General features: G+C 41.9%; 1 protein-coding gene across 1 annotated transcript in view; it reads left to right on the top strand.

The window, feature by feature from the left end:
- Positions 1 to 4,875: 4,875 nt before the first annotated feature.
- Positions 4,876 to 22,500, top strand: part of LOC128694024 (protein croquemort-like) — a 29,581-nt gene continuing 11,956 nt past the window's right edge. The window contains exons 1-10 of the mRNA XM_053784018.2: positions 4,876 to 5,009; positions 7,886 to 8,058; positions 9,426 to 9,583; positions 10,830 to 10,974; positions 11,360 to 11,485; positions 11,651 to 11,767; positions 12,145 to 12,214; positions 13,016 to 13,157; positions 18,676 to 18,824; positions 19,622 to 19,773. Of these exons, the coding sequence (XP_053639993.2) occupies positions 4,925 to 5,009; positions 7,886 to 8,058; positions 9,426 to 9,583; positions 10,830 to 10,974; positions 11,360 to 11,485; positions 11,651 to 11,767; positions 12,145 to 12,214; positions 13,016 to 13,157; positions 18,676 to 18,824; positions 19,622 to 19,773 (1,317 nt within the window). The 5' untranslated portion in view covers positions 4,876 to 4,924. The remainder of the gene's footprint in view (positions 5,010 to 7,885; positions 8,059 to 9,425; positions 9,584 to 10,829; positions 10,975 to 11,359; positions 11,486 to 11,650; positions 11,768 to 12,144; positions 12,215 to 13,015; positions 13,158 to 18,675; positions 18,825 to 19,621; positions 19,774 to 22,500) is intronic.

The raw sequence follows: 22,500 nt of genomic DNA, 5'->3' as shown, positions 1-22,500 counted from the left end.
ACACACACACACACATACACACATACACACACACACACACACCACACACACCACACACATACACACACACACACACACATACACACACACACACACACACACACACATACACACACACACACATACACACACACACACACACACACACCACACACACACACACACACACATACACACACACACACCACACACACACACACACATACACACACACACACCACACACACACACATACACACACACACACACCACACACACACACACACACACACACACACACACACACACACACACACACACACACACACACACACACACACACACACACACACACACACACACACACACACACACACACACACGGGGACACAGTTGGAAGCTGAAGACACAGATGAATCAAAGGGATGTTAGGAAGTATTTCTTCAGCCACAGAGTAGTCAGGAAGTGGAATAGTTTGGGAAGCGATGTAGTGGAGGCAGGATCCATACATAGCTTTAAGCAGAGGTACGATAAAGCTCATGGTTCAGGGAGAGTGACCTAGTAGCGACCAGTGAAGAGGCGGGGCCAGGAGCTTGGACTCGACCCCTGCAACCTCAACTAGGTGAGTACAACTAGGTGAGTACACCACACACACACACATTCAAGACATTCAGTGGGAGAGGGAACTGATAGGAAAACCAGTACAAGAAATGATGGACTATGTGGCAAGAAAATGCAAGGAGGCAGAGGAGAGGTTTGTTCCCAAGGGAAACAGAAATAATGGGAAGAACAGAACGAGTCCTTGGTTCAACCAAAGGTGTAGGGAGGCAAAAACTAGGTGTACTAGAGAATGGAAAAGGTACAGAAGACAGAGAACTCAGGAAAATAAAGAGATTAGCCGATAAGAAGATTAGAAGATAAGAAGGGAGGCTCAGCGGCAATACGAAAATGACATAGCATCGAAAGTCAAGACTGACCCGAAGCTGTTGTACAGCCACATCAGGAGGAAAACAACAGTCAAGGACCAGGTAATCAGACTGAGGAAGGGTGATGGGGAATTCACAAGAAACGACCGGGAGGTATGTCAGGAGCTCAACAGAAGATTTAAAGAAGTATTTACAGTGGAAACCAGTAGGACTCCAGGAAATCAGAGCAGGGGGGTGCACCAGCAAGTGCTGGATGAGGTACATATAACCAAGGAGGAGGTGAAGAAGCTGCTATGCGAACTTGACACCTCAAAGGCGGTGGGACCAGACAACATCTCTCCGTGGGTCCTTAAAGAGGGAGCAGAGACATTGTGTGTACCATTAACGAAGATCTTCAACACATCATTTGAAACTGGGCAACTCCCCGAGGTATGGAATATGGCAAATGTAGTCCCAATTTTTAAAAAGGGAGACAGACATGAGGCACTAAACTACAGACCTGTATCACTAACGTGTATAGTATGCAAGGTCATGGAGAAGATCATCAGGAGGAGAGTGGTGGAGCACCTGGAAAGAAACAAGTGTATAATTGACAACCAGCATGGTTTCAGGGAGGGAAAATCCTGTGTCACAAACCTATTATAGTTTTATGACAAGGTGACAGAAGTAAGACAAGAGAGAGAGGGGTGGATCGACTGCATTTTTTTGGACTGCAAGAAGGCCTTCGACACAGTTCCTCACAAGAGGTTACTGCAAAAGCTAGAGGATCAGGCACACATAACAAGAAAGGCACTGCAATGGATAAGAGAATACCTTACAGGGAGGCAACAACGAGTCATGATGCGTGATGAGGTGTCAAAGTGTGCGCCTGTGACAAGCGGGGTTCCACAGGGGTCAGTCCTAGGACCTGTGCTGTTCTTGGTATATGTGAATGACATAACGGAAGGGATAGACTCAAATCGGATGAGGATCAGGCAGGACTACAAAGAGACCTGGACAGGCTACAAGCCTGGTCCAGCAACTGGCTCCTTGAGTTTAACCCCACCAAGTATAACACCGAGCATATCTCCTGAGGCGCACATCAATCAGATAACTGCTGCAGCATACGGGCGCCTGGCAAACCTACGGATAGCGTTCCGATACCTCAGTAAGGAGTCGTTCAAGACTCTGTATACCATTTACGTCAGGCCCATACTGGAGTATGCAGCACCAGTTTGGAATCCACACCTAGTCAAGCACGTCAAGAAATTAGAGAAATTGCAAAGGTTTGCAACAAGACTAGTCCCAGAGATACGGGGATTGTCCTACGAAGAAAGGTTGAGGGAAATCGGCCTGACGACACTGGAGGCCAGGAGGGTCAGGGGAGACATGATAACGACATATAAAATACTGCACGGAATAGACGAGGTGGACAAAGACGGGATGTTCCAGAGATGGGACACAGACACAAGAGGTCACAATTGGAAGTTGAAGACTCAGATGAATCAAAGGGATGTTAGGAAGTATTTCTTCAGTCATAGAGTAGTCAAGCCGTGGAATAGCCTAGAGAGTGAAGTAGTGGAGGCGGGAACCATACATAGTTTTAAGGCGAGGTATGATAAAGCTCATGGAGCAGGGAGAGAGAGGACCTAGTAGCAATCAGTGAAGAGGCGGGGCCAGGAGCTATGACTCGACCCCTGCAACCACAAATAGGTGAGTACAAATAGGTGAGTACACACACACACACACACACACACACACACACACACACACACACACACACACACACACACACAGGCGCATATAACAGGAAGGGCACTGCAATGGATCAGAGAATACCAGACAGGGAGGCAACAACGAGTCATGGTACGTAATGATGTATCACAGTGGGCACCTGTGACGAGCGGGGTCCCACAGGGGTCGGTCCTAGGACCAGTGCTATTTTTGGTATATGTGAACGACATGACGGAAGGGTTAGACTCAGAAGTGTCCCTGTTTGCAGATGATGTGAAGTTAATGAGGAGAATTAAATCTGATGAGGACCAGGCAGGACTTCAAAGAGACCTGGACAGACTGGACACCTGGTCCAGCAAATGGCTTCTCGAATTTAATCCTGCCAAATGCAAAGTCATGAAGATGGGGGAGGGGCACAGAAGACCACAGACAGAGTATAGGCTAGGTGGCCAAAGACTGCAAACCTCACTCAAGGAGAAAGATCTTGGGGTGAGTATAACACCGAGCATGTCTCCGGAAGCACACATCAATCAGATAACTGCTGCAGCATATGGGCGCCTGGCAAACCTGAGAACAGCATTCCGATACCTTAGTAAGGAATCATTCAAGACACTGTACACCGTGTATGTCAGGCCCATACTGGAGTATGCAGCACCTGTTTGGAACCCGCACTTGATAAAGCACGTCAAGAAACTAGAGAAAGTACAAAGGTTTGCGACAAGGTTAGTTCCAGAGCTAAGGGGAATGTCCTATGAGGAAAGATTAAGGGAAATCGGCCTGACCACACTGGAGGACAGGAGGGTCAGGGGAGACATGATAACGACATATAAAATACTGCGTGGAATAGACAAGGTGGACAAAGACAGAATGTTCCAGGGAGGGGACACAGAAACAAGAGGCCACAATTGGAAGTTGAAGACACAAATGAGTCAGAGAGATAGTAGGAAGTATTTCTTCAGTCATAGAGTTGTAAGGCAGTGGAATAGCCTAGAAAATGACGTAGTGGAGGCAGGAACCATACACAGTTTTAAGACGAGGTTTGATAAAGCTCATGGAGCGGGGAGAGAGAAGGCCTAGTAGCAACCGGTGAAGAGGCGGGGCCAGGAGCTAGGACTCGACCCCTGCAACCACAAATAGGTTGAGTACAAATAGGTGAGTACACACACCACACACACCACACACACACACACACACACACACACACACACACACACACACACACACATACACACACACACACACACACACACACACACACACACACACACCACACACACCACACACACACACACACACACACACACACACACACACACACACACACACACACACACACACACACACACACACACACACACACACACACACACACACACACACACACATACACCAGCTGCCCACATGGTAAGACGCTTGTGACTTACCTACTGAATCGTTCAACCTAACATCAGCTCTTGCCTCTACGTAACAAACATCTTTCACTATCACTAGTACAAACTGTGTACCACACTCCAGTGAGAACACAAGCAGGCAAAACTTACACAGTCTTATGGATACTTTGCTATAAGAAGTTTAATTCGAAACCTAATGCTTAGAGAAACCTGATAAGCGGCAACTCTGTTTTTCCCAAGAGTTTGATCTTGATATAAATTGTTGGGTCGAGTGTGTGATGGTCAGTGATAGTGCTGGCGCCTGCCTGGTGGTGTGAAGTTACTGAGTGCTTGTAGGGCGCACACACTCCTCTTCAGTGTGTATGTGTGTAGCAGCAGCCAGGTGAACAATGGTGTGGATAACGAATTCATAAATATACTTAAGTTGAAGTTGCGGGAGATTTTTTTATCTGAGAAAAAAGACAAGATAGGAATGCTAACACAGTTAAGAAGTTATCAAGTTCTTGCTGACTCGAAGTTCGTGGATCATCTTTTCTCGGCTCACTGACGTCACAGCCCTGCCGCCTGACATCACAGCCCGGCCTCCTGATATCCCAGCCCTGCTTCGTGACACAAGTCCTGTCTCGTGACATTACAGTCCTGCCTCGTGATATCACAGCCTTGCATCCTGACACAAGTCCTGCTTCGTGACATCACAGCCATACCTCGTGACACAAGTCCTGCTTCGTGAAATCACAGCTCTACCTCGTGACACAAGTCCTGCTTCGTGACATCACAGCCCTGCCTTAGTAACACAAGTCCTGCCTCCTCACTTCAAAGTCTTGTCTCGAGACACAACATCTCTGCCTCGCGACACAACATCTCTGCCTCGCGACACAACATCTCTGCCTTCCGACACAACATCCTTTCCTCACCATGACTACAGAAAAAAATGTCAATCTTGTAAACATGAACATCAGTACAAAATCTGACTATGACAACCATGGCTTCTCCGATAAAGGTACATTAACATACTACCCGATGCTGCTACCTTTCTCCTTTCTTTTAACCCTTCATTGATCTACGTCACTCATTCATCCACCAGTTTTTCTTCACCTTCTTGCTCACCTTCTTTTAGAAGAGAGGGAAATCTTTTTCTTGCCTCCAGACACCTTAGCTTCAGAAGCTGGATCCTTTCCCGTGTTTTTTTTCTGACTAACTATTCTTCTCATCTTGTTTTGCTGAGGAATCTTCTCATTTCTTCATATTTATTTTCTTTTCTGTGTAGATAGAATTCAGTTGGTTACTCATTCATACTGACTCGTGATGAATATACCATGCCATACCCTCTGATGTATAGTATGTGTGTGTGTGTGTGTGTGTGTGTGTGTGTGTGTGTGTGTGTGTGTGTGTGTGTGTGTGTGTGTGTGTGTGTGTGTGTGTGTGTGTGTGTGTGTGTGTGAAGCAAGACATCATGGAAGGGAATTTTGTTCACTATTCCTTCTCCCAAAGTGAACTAATCGACAGGTCAGTCTAGTTAAGCTTTTCCCGCACATTCCGATGCCCATTTTCCCGAGGACAAAGATGAGCACAACGTCAATATAACAGAGCTACGTTCCGTTGCTGAGGTGGAATACTGACCAAAAGTTCGGCATATCCGTGTTCCTGGATCAAATTAGTGAGAAATACTCTGAGTAAATATCAATTGTTTCGTTGTAAATGCCGTTTTTATAGTGTTACTGTATGGCGATGGGTTCACCCCTTAGCACGAGTCGAGCCAGCCTCTTCATGGAATATATGGAATAAAGATTTTTGTAATCATTATCTACAATAACATAACATGGTAATGTTATGTCGACGACGTCATCGCCACCATGAGGAAGAAGTAGGTTATGCGAAACATAACTTGCAATCAATTAGCCAAAACATCACATATGTGTCCATTTACTTAGCTGTTTCTCGGTATTACCTGGAGTTTACCTGGAGAGAGTTCCGGGGGTCAACGCCCCCGCAGTTTATAAGATTTTATAGACTGCTCATTTCTAAGCCAGAAGTGACTTTTTGGGGAGATAAAGAGAAGAAAACATTGAAATGAGAAATTTAATTATTTACCCTTACTTGGACGAGCTTCAATCTGCGAACTAAATTCTCTTTCGTAATAATAAAAACATTGTCTTCAGAGGTTTTCAAATATCATTAAAACATTTGTTTAAAAATGGTTTATTGAAGACACCCATATAAATATTAGCATTTATAAGATTTTCTACACCAATTACGATGCTACACAAGGGTAACAAATTATTTTAAATGATGTCTTCATCAACATAGATGATCTCTGCTATTTCAGCATATATGTACAGAGAACTATGCTATTAATTTCAATGGTGCTAAAATATTAATGGGATGCAATAATATACAGCAGACAAGATAAGGAAACTGAATATAATTAAATGCATTTTAGTTCATAAATTTGGCCCACATTAAGGGGACTATAGACCTGCAAGAAAAAGAAAGTTGAGGCCACCGTATATATTATGTTAGGTCATCCGTTCATCTTCATGAATTTTTAAGCTATATAAATTCAGGTATAAAAAATGTATATGAAAGTAATTGTTTGTCAAGAGAGTTGTTGTATGAGGACAGTGACAGGTGAAGCAACTGGCCATGGTCAATATGACTCTTGAGCACAGTGACAGGTGAAGCAACTGGCCATGGTCAATATGACTCTTGAGCACAGTGACAGGTGAAGCAACTGGCCATGGTCAATATGACTCTTGAGCACAGTGACAGGTGAAGCAACTGGCCATGGTCAATATGACTCTTGAGCACAGTGACAGGTGAAGCAACTGGCCATGGTCAATATGACTCTTGAGCACAGTGACAGGTGAAGCAACTGGCCATGGTCAATATGACTCTTGAGCACAGTGACAGGTGAAGCAACTGGTTATTGTCAATATGACTCTTGAGCACAGTGACAGGTGAAGCAACTGGCCATTGTCAATATGACTCTTGAGCACAGTGACAGGTGAAGCAACTGGCCATTGTCAATATGACTCTTGAGCACAGTGACAGGTGAAGCAACTGGCCATTGTCAATATGACTCTTGCAGTATTCATTAACCCTTATGTTCTGTTGACGACTGGTTTACTTTGGTGTTCCTTTTTTTCTGTTTGTGCACCTGACTTGCTTGTACAAATAAGACCTTCCTTCCAACTAGTTTAGTCTAGCAGGTGGAAAGTCTCTAGCTTGACTGGACTCGGTGGGCCCTACACAGTAGAAACAAGCTATATAGGATGTGTCAAAGTGATATCATCACTTTGAGACAAATTTTTGTCAACTGAGGATCGGGTACACACCTGCCCCATATAGTCACTTGTTTGTAGGTGTTCCTGTGTCCCCTTTTACCCCTCTGTGTAGCCTTTGCTGTGCAGCTGACTGTGGAACACATTTTCAATAGTTTGGTAACGGGTTAAGACTTTTCACCTTCATCATGGTTTTTATAATTACCGAGGTACCTGTAGGAACCTCGGGGAACTTTTAAGGAATTCTTTTGATATTAATAATTTATTGTGGCTTGTAAATGATACTGGCTGGTTTAGTTGGAGGTGCTCAGAGTTTTATTCACGACTGTGGTTTTTATTATCAGTTTAAGCTATGTTTTTATTATGTGTTGATACGAGCGATGAGTGACCTACATGGCCAAAGTGCTCAATGAAAATCATTAATACAATTACTATAATACTCAATTAGACAGAAAATTTTTGCATTATTTCTATGTTGCTAAATGTGGGTTATTCCTATAATATATATATATATATATATATATATATATATATATATATATATATATATATATATATATATATATATATATATATATATATATATATCCAACAGAAGAAAGTGTAGCCATCAGCTACCCGGTAAATGTATCAAAGAGCAGCAGCAAGAAACTTAAGTGGACATGCTGCCAGATGGTCTTCATCATCCTGGGTTCTCTCTTCGCCCTGGTGGGGATCATCATGCTGGCCGGGGCGTACCAGGCACTCTTCGACGCCATCCTGAAATCTGTAAGCAACTTCAAAGCACCACACTGATTTTTGTCTGAAAGTCTGGCGATGAGAGTAGCATTTGTCTTACGACTAGTGAATGGAGGTTCGAGCCTTTTCCAGTCCTTGCACTGAATGACCAGCAGGAACTTGGATCTTATAGCAGTAATAATAATAATAATAATAATAATAATAATAATAATAATAATAATAAAGTGAGTTTCATGCAGGAATCTGATGACGCCATAGTTATTTAATGTTTAAACTGGGATTGCAAAATAAGTGAGTGTTTTAATGTATGGATGGGGTTTGGGTATTAAAGATAGTTACTCGGACATAAATTTGAAATGATCACAGCTATTTTTTTCCCGATAATTAGGTGATTTTTAGAGATTCAAAAGATGAAACAGTTTGAGAAAATGTGTGAGAGAAGTTTAAAATGAAGGCAAAAAAGAAACAGGGTGATAGAAGTAAGAGGAAGACTAGCAACTAAAAGACTAGATGCAAAATAGGAAGCAAAAGTATATACAAATGAAATATATCAGCCAGCCAGAATTTGATCTAAGACACTTGAAGTATCCACGAATGCAGCAGTGACACACTGACACCGTAGGTCACTAGGCTTCGAATGATACATAACTTTGAGCGGCTACCAGCACGGGGAAGATCAATGTTTTCCCATATTTGCGAGTGATTGTATCGGCCAAGAGAAATGTTAAAGGTGATGTGAATCACAAAACAAAGAAAAAATAAAAGGAGTGTCTAGGAATCTATGAAGAGAAGGAAATTTGCCATTATATACAAAAAAGGGGTATTTATCCTAGTGTACCGTATTAATTCCGTTTTTGTATTGATATTAGGTGTTTTTCCTTTGAATGTTGCAGCCAGAAGACTGTACAGTGGAGATGCTGAGCCGAATTGATCTCGAATTTTCCCTCACATCTTCTTCAGTCCATTCAGATTTATATACCTTATTAATAAATTGTTTTTGTTTTCATCCTTAAAAACCATTCCAAAAAAAAAAAAAAATATATATATATATATATATATATATATATATATATATATATATATATATATATATATATATATATATATATATATATATATTAATACTCTTAACAACTACAATGAATAAAATTTTATTTAAGTGCTTTCTAACATTTTCGCATTGGTGGAAATTGTTCTCTCCCAATGTTAATCTATTTCACAGTAAATTATCACATATCTCATCTAACAAACCAACTTGCATCACCATCAGCAAAGCAGCGCCGTAGCTCCCTCCTGAGAACTAGTCAAGTCCCTGGTGGACAAAACATCTCGGTATAACGCCATAAATTGCATCTTGTGTCTTACTAACATACCTAACTCCCTCGTCACTCTGACAGCAAATGGAGATTGAACCTGGATCTCAGGCGTATGATATCTGGCGGCTGACCCCTGTTCCACTCTACATCTGCTTTCATATATTCAATCTAACTAACCCGAAGGACTTCCAGAAGGGATCCAAAGCCATTCTGGATGAGGTTGGACCCTACTGTTACAGGTGAGAGGAAGGCAAAGGTTGTCTTGATGAGTGTAACACAGGTACAACACCTAGGTGTCAGGGTTGTCTTGATGAGTGTAACACAGGTACAACACCTGGGTGTCAGGGATGTCTTGATGAGTGTAACACAGGTACAACACCTGGGTGTCAGGGTTGTCTTGATGAGTGTAACACAGGTACAACACCTGGGTGTCAGGGTTGTCTTGATGAGTGTAACACAGGTACAACACCTGGGTGTCAGGGCTGTCTTGATGAGTGTGACACAGGTGCAACACCTGGGTGTTTTTACTGAGAGGGGTTTTTCCCACCAAGGGCAATATCAGTTTAATACCGAGACAAAAATATTTAGCCTTTTATAGTGAAGCCATAGGATGGAGAGAAGTAGCAATATTAGATGTGGTAGACACCTGCTATTACTACATCTCTCCATCCTCTGGCTCCACTAGAAAAAAACTCCATTCTCATGTCACTGTATTAAAGGATAAAAATAAACCTAGTGGGGAAAACATCTATCAACAAAGATACCTCGGTGTTGCACATGTGTTTTCCATCGTCTTATTATATGACTTCTATCTAAAGAAGATGGTTATCTTACTAACGCCATTAACTTCAACTGAGTGAGACGTTTCACCCCTTAGGTGTTTCACTTGTGTCTTATTACAGTGCCCCTCGGTTTTTATGTGGAGATCCTTGGCGGTGGTTAAATGTTTAGATCTGGTGCTGGAATGTAAGATTTGTGGTATATGTTAAGAAGATGCTGTTTGGGTGCATTGTTCTTGTTACAGATAATCAGACAGGTAGACAGACAGGTAGACGGACAAGTAGACGGACAGGTAGACGGACAGGCTGAGGAGCTCAAGAAAATTTCGTACTCGTATTTGAGAATCATCTGTACTGTCATCTCCATCCCGCTCAAGTTAAACATTCCTTCAATATTAGGCTTTGAACCTTTATAATCATGTATTTCTATACTAAGCTTTGAACCCTTATAATCATAACTTCAGTACTAAGCTTTGAACCTTAATAATCATGCATTTAGTACTAAGTATTAAGCTTTAAATCTTTATCTTAGGGAACTGGTTTAGAAAAACATGAGAAAACACTAGGACATACTTTTTAGAAAACGTCTCGGTCCTGGGACCTTCATCACTTCTGAAGTGATCAAGGTCCCAAGACCTAGTGTTTATTCACGTGTCTTTTTAAACCAGTCTGTCGGTATCTATTACCAAATTTTATACCATCTTAGGGAATATCACGAGAAGCAGAACCTGACCTTCCACGACAACAAAACTGTGACCTTTCTGCAGCAGCGCTGGTGGATCTGGGACCAGGAGGCCTCCGGTAACCTCAGCCAAGACGACGTCATCATCACTCTCAACACCATCCCTGTGGTGAGTTATCCCTGTGGCGAGTTATCCCTATGGTGAGTTATCCCTGTAGTGAGTTATCCCTGACGTCGGTACTGACGTCTGTGCTGACGTCGGTGTCAGTGGTATGCCACTGGCATGATTTCAGTCAGTACTGACATGGTGCATGTCTTACTCCGTCAATATCATCATAAGAAAATTAAAATAGAGCACTACGCTACGCCTATTGGCCCAAACTAGGCAGGCTCTTCTTGATACCTACTCTTGATAAAGAATACAGTACCACGAGGAAGGAGACTTTTTACTGACGTCAGAGAAAAAGTGCAGCAGTTGAAGATATCGCCACAAGTGAGCTCACTTCTGACATCGCACTAACAGTCTACTTACTCCTGACCTCCTCCTTCAACAGTCTGCCGCGTGGAGTGTGAGAGACAAACCATTAATGCTCTTCGGCCTCAATACGATGCTGGTAACCATCAATGAGGAGCTTACCGTGGAGACGACCGTCGGAGAAATCTTGTTCAACGGTACCTCGGTGAGTTTCTAGCGAGTCTACACTGATCTCTTAGTGAGTCTTCACTAATCTCTTAGTGAGTCTCTCATCTCTCAGGAATAGGAAAGATGCACCAGTAGGATGTGGCAGTACCGTATGAACCTTGTGATGTTCTCTGTCTTACCTAGCACTGTTTCTGCGTCTCAGGATCCCCTGTTGGACTGGATGCACGACCAAATGGCCAACAGTTCCATCAACCTGCCTGATGTGATCGACATTCCTGCAGGGCTCCTTGACTACGACAAGTTCGGCTGGTTCTATAAGGTCACAAACAAGATTTCTTTTATTTGCCATCTTTTGTAAGACTTATGTATAAAAGCACAGCATAATGAGAATGTTTTATTGTATTTAATGCTTCTTTGATGACATTCTTTTAAATGCATCGATTGTATCATAAATTTTCTTCAGAAATCTGATATTTCATCGTGGATTTATTTATTTATATGCTGTTTGATTTTTCCATTTTTTGAGAATTAAGAACTTCATAAATTCCATATTCTTAGTTCTCTTTTAGCTTGTAAACATAACTTGCAGTCTTACCCCCCCCCAAGTAAAAAGAATCGCAGGTTTCTTTTTCATTCTATAGTCGAATCTAAAATTCTTCAGTTCCAACATAAGGGGCAAACTGTTTTCTTTTACAGCGAAACTTATCACTGACGTATGACGGCCTCTACAACATGCACACTGGTCAGGACACTCTACAGAACTTAGGTAAGCCAAACAAAACTCTCTCTCTCTCTCTCTCTCTCTCTCTCTCTCTCTCTCTCTCTCTCTCTCTCTCTCTCTCTCTCTCTCTCTCTCTCTCTCTCTCTCTCTCTCTCTCTCTCTCTCTCTCTCTCCCTCCCTCCCTCTCCCTCTCTTTCTCCACTCTTTAGTCTACAGAAAGTCTATTTCTCAAGATAATTAAGTTAAAATAATGCAGTATTAATTATCCTGATAAATTAGACACATGTGAAACACTTGGGTATCTTTACTGAGGAAACGTTTCGCCACACAGTGGCTTCATCAGTCCAATACAAAGGAGAATGGTGAAGAACAGGAAGAGTTTGAAGTAATCAGTCCCTCAGCCTGGAGTCGATGTGGTCAGTCCATCAATCTTGAAAAGAATACAGCATATGTGCGAAGAAGTTGCTTCTATACTGTAGGCAGGTGAGGTGCAGCAGTCGTAGGTGGTTTCACATTTGACAATTCATAATGTGGAAGTAGGTCATGCCTAAGGGTTAGGCAAGTGAAGAATTCCCTGTATAAAGATACCAATTATGTTTCTGTGTCTGAGAGGAATGTAGATAAATGATTCGGAGAACAGACAAGTCTGGGTTGAATCATCATCCTGGTCATCTTGTTCACCTCTGCCCTGCCTATATTTATTGTTCTAATGATAAGACTGCAGCTTGGTTGTGAAACAAGCATCTTTCCTGCTCTGTGTCCCTTTACAAATCATCAGCATAACTCAAGTGTCTTTCTTATGCCTGGTACCACTTGTGTACTCTGCTAGAGCCTCGTTCTCAACAGGGCTGATAGACTGGTGGAACTACGAATACAACACCACGTTCTTCGACTACCCTTGTAATGAAGTGACGGGATCTGCGGGCGAGCTCTGGCCTCCAGGCCTGCAGAAAGACTTCATTCAGTTCTTCAGCTCAGACCTATGTATGTAAGTCTTCGCCTTTGATTTTTTTTCCGAGGAAGGCAGCTAGCAAACGCCTGTACAAGCCTACGTGGTGGTGGTATGTTATTTGTCAGGAAATAGAACAAATGTTTACTGTTACATGTGTTAGTACAGCTGCCTTTACCTCATTGCGCCCCAGACTAATAGTAAAGAGTGCGGCATTAGTTTCTTTTGCAGATAAATATCAGCACTGAATATTCGAAGCCAATCAGAAGAGATTTTCACAAGCTATCGGATGAAAGCTGTTATCTGAATTTTCTGATTAAAAATAAATTGGCATCTGAAAAGTCTCAAACGATTTTGAAACTTCCACTAAGACACACCAACCTTGAAAGTTTAAAGCCAATCAGAAGCAGCATTCTCTAGTGATCACACAGATGCTAACATTCCAAAATACACCAACACTCCAAGTTTGAAATTGCTCAGAAGCTTCATTCTCAAGTTATCGGTAATAAAAGGGTGAAGTCAGTTATTTGAAGCATTCACAAATTACCTCACGAAAATCTATTTCGATTTCACAAATTTTGTTAATAAAATAGGCAAGTTAGCTGGTTAAAATCACTTCAAACCTCTGAGTAAGATGCATCAACATTTATGGTCTGAAGCCGATCAGACTAGACATTCTCTAGTTATCAAATGGAAAACAAATTGTTTATCAAAATTAGCAGATTAAATCTTACGAACCTCAAAGAAATGCAAATCTTCCTTTGAGAGAAATAGAATACTGCTACAAGTTTGAAACAAACTAGAAGAGGTATTCTCCAGTTATCACATGTAACCTCAAAATTCAGTGTATATTAACTATGTTAGTAAATTAGCAGGGTTTAGCACTTGGTTATGATTATAATAACAGTAAACTAGCAAATTTGCATCTACATAGTTTAAACCCAAAGGGCGTCGTCCATGGTATAATATGAATCATAAAACATTAAATATTCGGGCCTTTCAGGTGAGGCTTGTGCAAGTTATTATAATTCACAGATAACAGAGCAATTTATTTTCTAATAAAGTTTGTCACAGGTTTAATTATTCACAGGCGCAGGATTTAGTTTATATGACATTGCAAAAACATTTTATTGCCGGCACAACTCCCAGTTTTGGCAAAAAAAAAATCCATATATTGGGTGGAAATTTATTTTAAAACTTTTTTTTTATAAGGATTTCATAAACATATTAATTTCAAAAGAATAAATCCCCCAACACCCGCCTCCTGACGAGGCGAGTGTCGGGGAGAAGAATTTAGAAACCGTCGAAAGAACTACTAAAATAAAAAAAATCATTAACCTTTCAACATTTATCTTATGAGAAGCAAAGTTCACACAATACCGGGTTATTTTGATAGTTTTTAAAAACAAAATTGGCAAAATGATAATAGTATCAAATTGTGAGATTCTTTTTATTTTATTTTTTTTTTTTGCATAACAGTAGAGAATATGAAATAGAATACAAAAGTTGCGAAGGGCTTAGATACCATTTTCTTCACACTTTTACAATGGTTATAAATGACCATAATTTTGAAAGGGGTGGACCGGTAAGCCAGCGGAAGGCCTCGGTCAGATGACCAAAAGCTCCAAAGGCGGGTCATCATCTGACTAAGACCCGCGTCAGGAAATATTTGTCCTGTTTCCTGACGAACCTTACCTAACCTAACCGTCACACTTTTAAGTATAGGAGCCGATTACGGACTCTGACACAGTTTTAAAATTTTTCTTCTTTCAAGATTTTCATTTATAACTCCAGACCACCTGGGCAGATTCGCTTCAGATTTGCAATGCTGATAATTATAACTACGGGAAGATTCATTAAACTTTTAAGAATGACAGGTGACCATCTGTCATTGCAATTAACGAATTCCTGATTTTAGTGTCTGTGCAATAACTTGACACAGCTCTTATGATCAGCCTCTAAACCCTCAACACTTACATAAATTATTTAGAAGAATATTCATATTGTTATTGGAGTGTGTTGTGCCAATTTCCCAATTATTGTCAAAGGTTTTTTATCAATAACATGAGGATGCCTCGTCTGAATACTTTGAATTTTTAATGACTGATGCCTATTATAAAAATAATAATTTCATTTAAGACTAGGATGTGTTGGTGAAAATTTGGCAATTTACTGAAATAGTTATTAATATGGAATTGTTGGACTTCGTGCGATAAGTGGAAAATGCCTATTGTGATCAGCATCAAACGTTTAGTGATACTGGGTTTTGCTGAAGGGCAGTTTAACTTTGTTATTAGGGTGTTAGGTTTTAATCTGCTAAAGGCCGACGGGTCCATGCTAGGCAGGTCCTTCTCAAACCCAACCATTCTCTTTCACATTTTTGGTTCAGTCTTGGACTATGTAGGTGTCAATATGCCAGTTTTATTAAGAAAATTATGGGGTATTTTTTTCTGTGAGATAAGTAAAGAATGCAACTTCTGATCAAATTCAGATTTCAGTGCTTCTGTATTTCACTCGGAGTATGGTTGTTATTTTTGTTGGGTCGTGTAAGTTCTGATTTGCATATTTTATTAAACAAACAGGGATGCTGGTTAACTTCAAACTTACAAAATTGATGTATCTTATTTAGTGGTAAGTTTATATTGATTTTGGAGTGTGTAAGCGCCAATTTGCCAGTTTTATTGTAGAAACTGGAATATTTGTTTTCATGCAACAACTTCTGAATGCTTCCTTTAATTTGCTTCAAATCGTCAATGCAGTAGTGAGGTACAGGAGGCTGAGTCATCCACATACAAGGGATACCATTCTCAGCTCGCGCAGAGACTAAAGTAAGTCTAGTTATTATTATATTCCTAGGGCTTTGAACCCATAGGTGTCTTGCAGTGCCTGAGGAGGAGAATAATATTAAGTTTAATCGAAGAAAGGGTAGGGTAGCTCCAGTTCCCTGAATCAAAAGCTTTTCACCATGACAGGTATAGCAGAAAAATATTCGGAGGAGAGCAAATTTTAAATATAGAGGACTTTTCACTCCAAGTTGAGCCCCTCAACTTTGGGTCACCTTAACCTGGCGTTGTTTGACTGCCAAACTTGATTAATAACCTCGAACCCCCTTCCTTCTCAGCCTTCAAGCATCTTGTCACTGCTTTCACCACCTGCGCAGGAGACACTAGTCTAGCCTGCCTGCCTCCGTTCCTATCTTTTGATGGTTTGACGGGTGACTCCTTACTGAAGACATTAGTGCCCTCTTTCGGGATTATGACTAAAACCTGAACAATGGAGTTGTCTGTGTTCCCTGTGTGTTTGTTTATACCACTGAACACTTGCTTACAGAATTACGAATATAATTATCCACATTTATTAAATATATATTAATATCTTGTTAAAGTTAGAATGCAGTTGCAAATAACAAAATGCATTCATCTTAAATTTTTAAAAGAATGGACATGAAAACCAGTAGAAGGCCTCTGTCAGATGATCAAACGATCCCCTCATGGTACAATTGCCATGGAATTGCGGTTGTCTTGATCCACGCTATCTGCCACAGCCAGTTTCATAAGAACTTCTCTCTTCAGGCTGTGGCCATTCGAGTGAACTTGCAGGGAAAGCTGAGAGTGTGCTCACTGTACCTCCCTCCAGATTGGATTTTTAGCAAATTTACTTTTATTGACTTAATCTGTAAGTTACTCTACCTGTTCTTCATCCTGGTTGACTTTAATGCCCACCACCCAAAGTGGGATGTGGGTTGTTTTGTCCCAGACATGGGGAATGAGGAGATAATGTTTTTATGGGGGCACCATGCTGACACTTTTGGATGTTAGCATCCTAAATGATGGGTCCCTGGCCTCAAAAGAGGTTCATGGCCAGAAGGCCATGAACCTCTTTTTCAGTTCTGTGTATCTGGGCTTCAGATAGCCAGGTCTCCCTTAGTTACATGATAGTGATCGTTTTTCTCTCCTCCAGAAGTTGGAGGATCCTCCCATCCAGTTTGTCCTCCATAGTGGAAGCTGGAGGGACAGACCAGTGGCTCTTTTAAGCTCGGAAATAGATCTCCTGTGTCCTTAATGATTTCTGTGACGTACAGGGGGATTATGACTGGCTATCATTCCTTGACCATGCCATTGGTGAAACAAAGATAGTGAGAACCATTATCAGATTGTGTGTATGGCCTATCATCGCCTCAGCGGCCACTATATTTCAAATCTAGCGAGATTTCCCTGGATCTCCATCATGGATAAATGGGCCTGCACCACCAGTTCTGGGTTCAGCATACACCCGGCAACCCAATTCAAGTTGTGGTCTAGGCAGTGGAGGGAGGAAACTCATTGCTCATCCTTTCATTTCGTGTTCAGATTCAGGCTACTCTTCTGGACTGTATTCTCGATGTGTCTGAGGTCAGAGAGGTTGGGTTCTCTCCCTGTCCTTGTATGGTGACTGAGTACGTCTTTATAAGCTGTAAAGAGGGACCCCTTAGTATCGAGCTACAGTGATGACTTTAATTAATTTCTTCTCATTTTTTAATGCTTCAAGGATAAAGATATTTTCTGACTAGTCAAAGAGCGAAGGTGGTGTTGGCTTTGTTGCGACTGCAACTAATTTTCTGCATAATCACCAAATGAGTCCCTTGTGAGCTCCATGTAGTCTTCGCTGTTCTCGTCCTGGTAGTTAACCAAGGCGGTTCTTGGTTTGTTGTTTTCTCTGACTCCAAGTGCGCTGTTTGCCATGACCCAAAATGCTTCGCTTACCCTTGTGTTCAAATGATCCAGTATGAGTTAGCTTATTTCATATTGGTACTCGGACCATGTTGGTGTTCCCTGAAAATTAACAGAGAGATAATAAGGTGAAGGTTGCCATTACGAACCTCACAGTGACTTCATAAGCCTCATAAATAGATATGTCCCTGAGAACTGGCGGGCAGGTGAGGCTGTACAGACTAGAAGTAAGTTATACATGGTTCGGCAGGACTTGGGTGTTTGGCCCCTCCCTCTTCAAAATATAAATCATATATAAATCATATCACCCTTCAACAGTGATCTTTATTTTGAGATGATTCTGTCGACTAAGGGTCGAGCACACACACATCTCACCCATAGCCACCAGCCACCTATTTACAGGTGGGTACGGGTGGCTGTGTAGTATGTGGCGTGCGGCTCACTGTGGAATACATTTTAACTAATTGCCCAAGACTTAGGCCCTTTTTGCTTACTTCGTTGTTTTAAGAATTACCAGGGTGACTGTAGGACTCTTTTGACATTAATAATAATTGAATGGGATTTTTAACTGATGCTTTCTATTGTAACTTGGTATGATAGTATCAAGATGTGTTGTGTATTTTATTCATGCTGGTAGGTTTTAATCGTTAATTTTACATTTTGTCACATTTATTTATTTCCAAAAGCGCTGAATAATTCAAGACTCATAAATACCTACTTCTTGGTAGAGCGAAGTGTAGTTTATAATTAATTATCTTATGGCTTTTCAGCATTATCTAGGTACCATCTCTTGAAATAAACAGAGGAACCACTGTGAAACTCAATAATAATGAACTTATTGCTGACAGGAGCGTGAAGTTGTTCTACAAGGGGGAGATCACTGACAACAACAATGTGGCTGGCTACCGTTACTGGGGCACCAACGAAACCTTCGCTAATGAAACTGTTGTCCCGGGCAACGAGTGTTACTGCGTCAAAGGCACTTGTGCCCCCACAGGTGAGATTTATATACCTGCCACCGACATAGGTGAGACACAAGACATGCTCACCCACAGGTAATGCCAGTATACTGACCTGCTGTGAGTGGGTCGGACTCGAGCGTTCACATCTCTGTGCTAAAACAGTTCTCTCTATAAATCACAGTGACTATCAGTATTTTATAAAACAACATAAAGGGAAATAATGCCCAGTCCTCAGGGCCAGACGGAAAGTTTTTCAAACTGCCGATCATTTGTTGTCAGTGAAAACGTTAATAAAATCATTTATCAAACCATTTTTATAGTTATATACAAATCTGTAAAAGGAGTGAAATAGTGTAAACTGAGTAAAATAGCACTTAGCGGGAGTTACACCTTTACAACTTTAAAATAAAAGGTTATACAGTAACAGAGTAACGAGAAGTGAGGAGAAACAGGGAGATAGATCTATCTGTTTCCCAAAGGTCTGCCCTTGTTTCCACATAGCTGCCGTTAAGGAATACCACCGTAGAACCTTTTAACAGTGAAGTAACCTATGGTGCACAAACCTCTATCTATTATATACGGTCTCTCACAACTGAATGACCGCGATTCGATTCCGGCACAAGTGGAAATGTTAGGCATAATTTCCTTACACCTGTTACTCATGTTCACCCAACCGTATGAAGGTACCTGGTTGTTAGCCGACACCTGTGGCTTGCATCCCAGGGAAAGTCTTAGTGTATTAGATAGGACAGAGCTTTGAAATGATCTGAGGTAACACAATGGTTCTTAACTTGTAAGTTCAACTGTATAAAAAGAACTCTTTCCTCTCAAGGTCTTCTGAACGCTGAGTCGTGTCGCATGGGGTCCCCAGCGTTCATTTCCTTCCCTCACTTCTTGAACGCTGACCCTTTCCTACTGGACGGCGTGGAGGGCATGACGCCTCCTGAAGAGGAAATACACTCCTTCTTTATAGACATCATACCGGTGAGAACAATTTTCATAGTTACAAGAGGCTTTCTAGCCATGTCTGGTAGTGACAACAGCCTCTCTAGCAGTGTTTAGTAGTGTCAACAACCTCTTTATAAAGGATTTCATAGTTACAAATGCCTCTGTAGGAATGTAAAAAAAAAAACACGTAGCAGTGAGAGCAATGTTATAAGACAACTTTTTGCCCTATTTAGGGCGAAAGGTCTTCTACTCGTCAGCTACACGTCATCCATTGAAACAGTCTCCCTGCTTCAAACTGGTGAGGTCCTCCCTTTTTCACATTAATTAGAAACTTTCCATCAGAGTCTCTTCCGCTTCATTAAAGTATCAGCCTCTTCGTTCTATACCGATGTTGTGTTTGCGGAAACGCTAAACCAGTACGTAGCTCATTCGTCGGTAATTGCGTTCCGGTTTCTGACCAGTCAGACTCTTTGAGAACCTTTGTATTGAGGACGTCAGACCTCTGTTTCATACCGTTTAAAAGGGCTATATGTCATACCAGTAACGCTATCTTGATCTCGTACCATTAATAGCATCGCTACCTAAGAGAAAAAACAGCTAAATATAAATCCGGAAAGAAAACTTTAGACGATGTTTCGCTCTCTGTCTCAAATGCAACTGACCCAATATTCACCACCTGACTCTCCAAACTATACATGCTCATATACTCTTTACCCAAGTAGATATGTTTGTGACTTTGTGACTTGATAAAACCCACTGTGTGGGCGAAACGTAGTCAATAAAGGCTCGCATTATACTCCATTTGTGTATATTTTTCCATAATCAAATCAGTAGACGCTTAATAATCTGTGGTCGTGGATGGAGCGAAGCTTAGTCTAGTGTGTCTTATCAGAATTTTGGCTAAGTTATTATGAGTCTCTTTCACGTCTCAGTATCTTACTTGATGCCAGTAACCTTCTCAAGGTTCAGTGTTAAGATGAAGGTAATGGCTGTGCTAAACTCTTCACCCCCACATTAGGCTGTTATAAACCGTTCACCCCACAGCTGCTCTAAACTGTTCACCTGCACAGGAGGCTGTTCTAAACTGATCACCCCCACAGGAGGCTGTTCTAAACTGTTCACCCCACAGGAGGATGTTCTAAACTGCTCACCCCACAGGAGGATGTTCTAAACTGCTCACCCCACAGGAGGATGTTCTAAACTGTTCACCCCCACAGGAGGATGTTCTAAACTGTTCACCCCCACAGGAGGATGTTCTAAACTGTTCACCCCACAGGAGGATGTTCTAATCAAAAATTCACCTCACAGGAGACTGTTCTAAACTGTTCACCCCCACAGGAGGCTGTTCTAAATTGTTCACCCCAACAGGAGGTTCTTCTAAACTATTCACCCCACACTAGATTGTTTTAAATTGTTCACCCCACAGGAGGTTGTCCTAAACTCCTCACCCCCACACGTGGCTGTTCTAAACTGTTCACCCCACAGGAGGGTGTTCTAAACTGTTCACCCCACAGGAGGCTGTTCTAAACTGCTCACCCCACAGGAGGCTGTTCTAAACTGCTCACCCCACAGGAGGCTGTTCTAAACTGCTCACCCCACAGGAGGCTGTTCTAAACTGTTCACCCCACAGGAGGGTGTCCTAAACTGCTCACCCCACAGGAGGCTGTTCTAAGCTGTTCACCCCACAGGAGGCTGTTCTAAACTGTTCACCCCACAGGTGGATGTTCTAAACTGTTCACCCCACAGGTGGATGTTCTAAACTGTTCACCCCACAGGAGGGTGTTCTAAACTGTTAACTTCACATTAGACTGTTCTAAACTGTTCACCCCACAGGAGGCTGTTCTAAACTGTTCACCCCACAGGAGGATGTTCTAAACTGTTAACTTCATACTAGACTGTTCTAAACTGTTCACCCCACAGGAGGCTGTTCTAAACTTTTCACCCCACAGGAGGCTGTTCTAAACTGTTCACCACACAAAAGGCTGTTTTAAACTGTTCACCACACAGAAGGCTGTTCTAAACTGTTCACCCCACAGAAGGGTGTTCTAAACTGTTCACCCCACAGAAGGGTGTTCTAAACTGTTCACCCCACAGAAGGGTGTTCTAAACTGTTCACCCCACAGAAGGGTGTTCTAAACTGTTCACCCCACAGAAGGCTGTTCTAAACTGTTCACCCCACAGAAGGCTGTTCTGAACTCTTCACCCCCACATTAGGCTGTTATAAACCGTTCACCCCACAGCTGCTCTAAACTGTTCACCTGCACAGGAGGCTGTTCTAAACTGATCACCCCCACAGGAGGCTGTTCTAAACTGTTCACCCCACAGGAGGATGTTCTAAACTGCTCACCCCACAGGAGGATGTTCTAAACTGCTCACCCCACAGGAGGATGTTCTAAACTGTTCACCCCCACAGGAGGATGTTCTAAACTGTTCACCCCCACAGGAGGATGTTCTAAACTGTTCACCCCACAGGAGGATGTTCTAATCAAAAATTCACCTCACAGGAGACTGTTCTAAACTGTTCACCCCCACAGGAGGCTGTTCTAAATTGTTCACCCCAACAGGAGGTTCTTCTAAACTATTCACCCCACACTAGATTGTTTTAAATTGTTCACCCCACAGGAGGTTGTCCTAAACTCCTCACCCCCACACGTGGCTGTTCTAAACTGTTCACCCCACAGGAGGGTGTTCTAAACTGTTCACCCCACAGGAGGCTGTTCTAAACTGCTCACCCCACAGGAGGCTGTTCTAAACTGCTCACCC

Source organism: Cherax quadricarinatus, chromosome 33, assembly GCF_038502225.1.
Source record: "Cherax quadricarinatus isolate ZL_2023a chromosome 33, ASM3850222v1, whole genome shotgun sequence".
NCBI classification, from domain to species: Eukaryota; Metazoa; Arthropoda; class Malacostraca; order Decapoda; family Parastacidae; genus Cherax; species Cherax quadricarinatus.
This window is presented reverse-complemented; position numbering and strand designations above follow the sequence as displayed.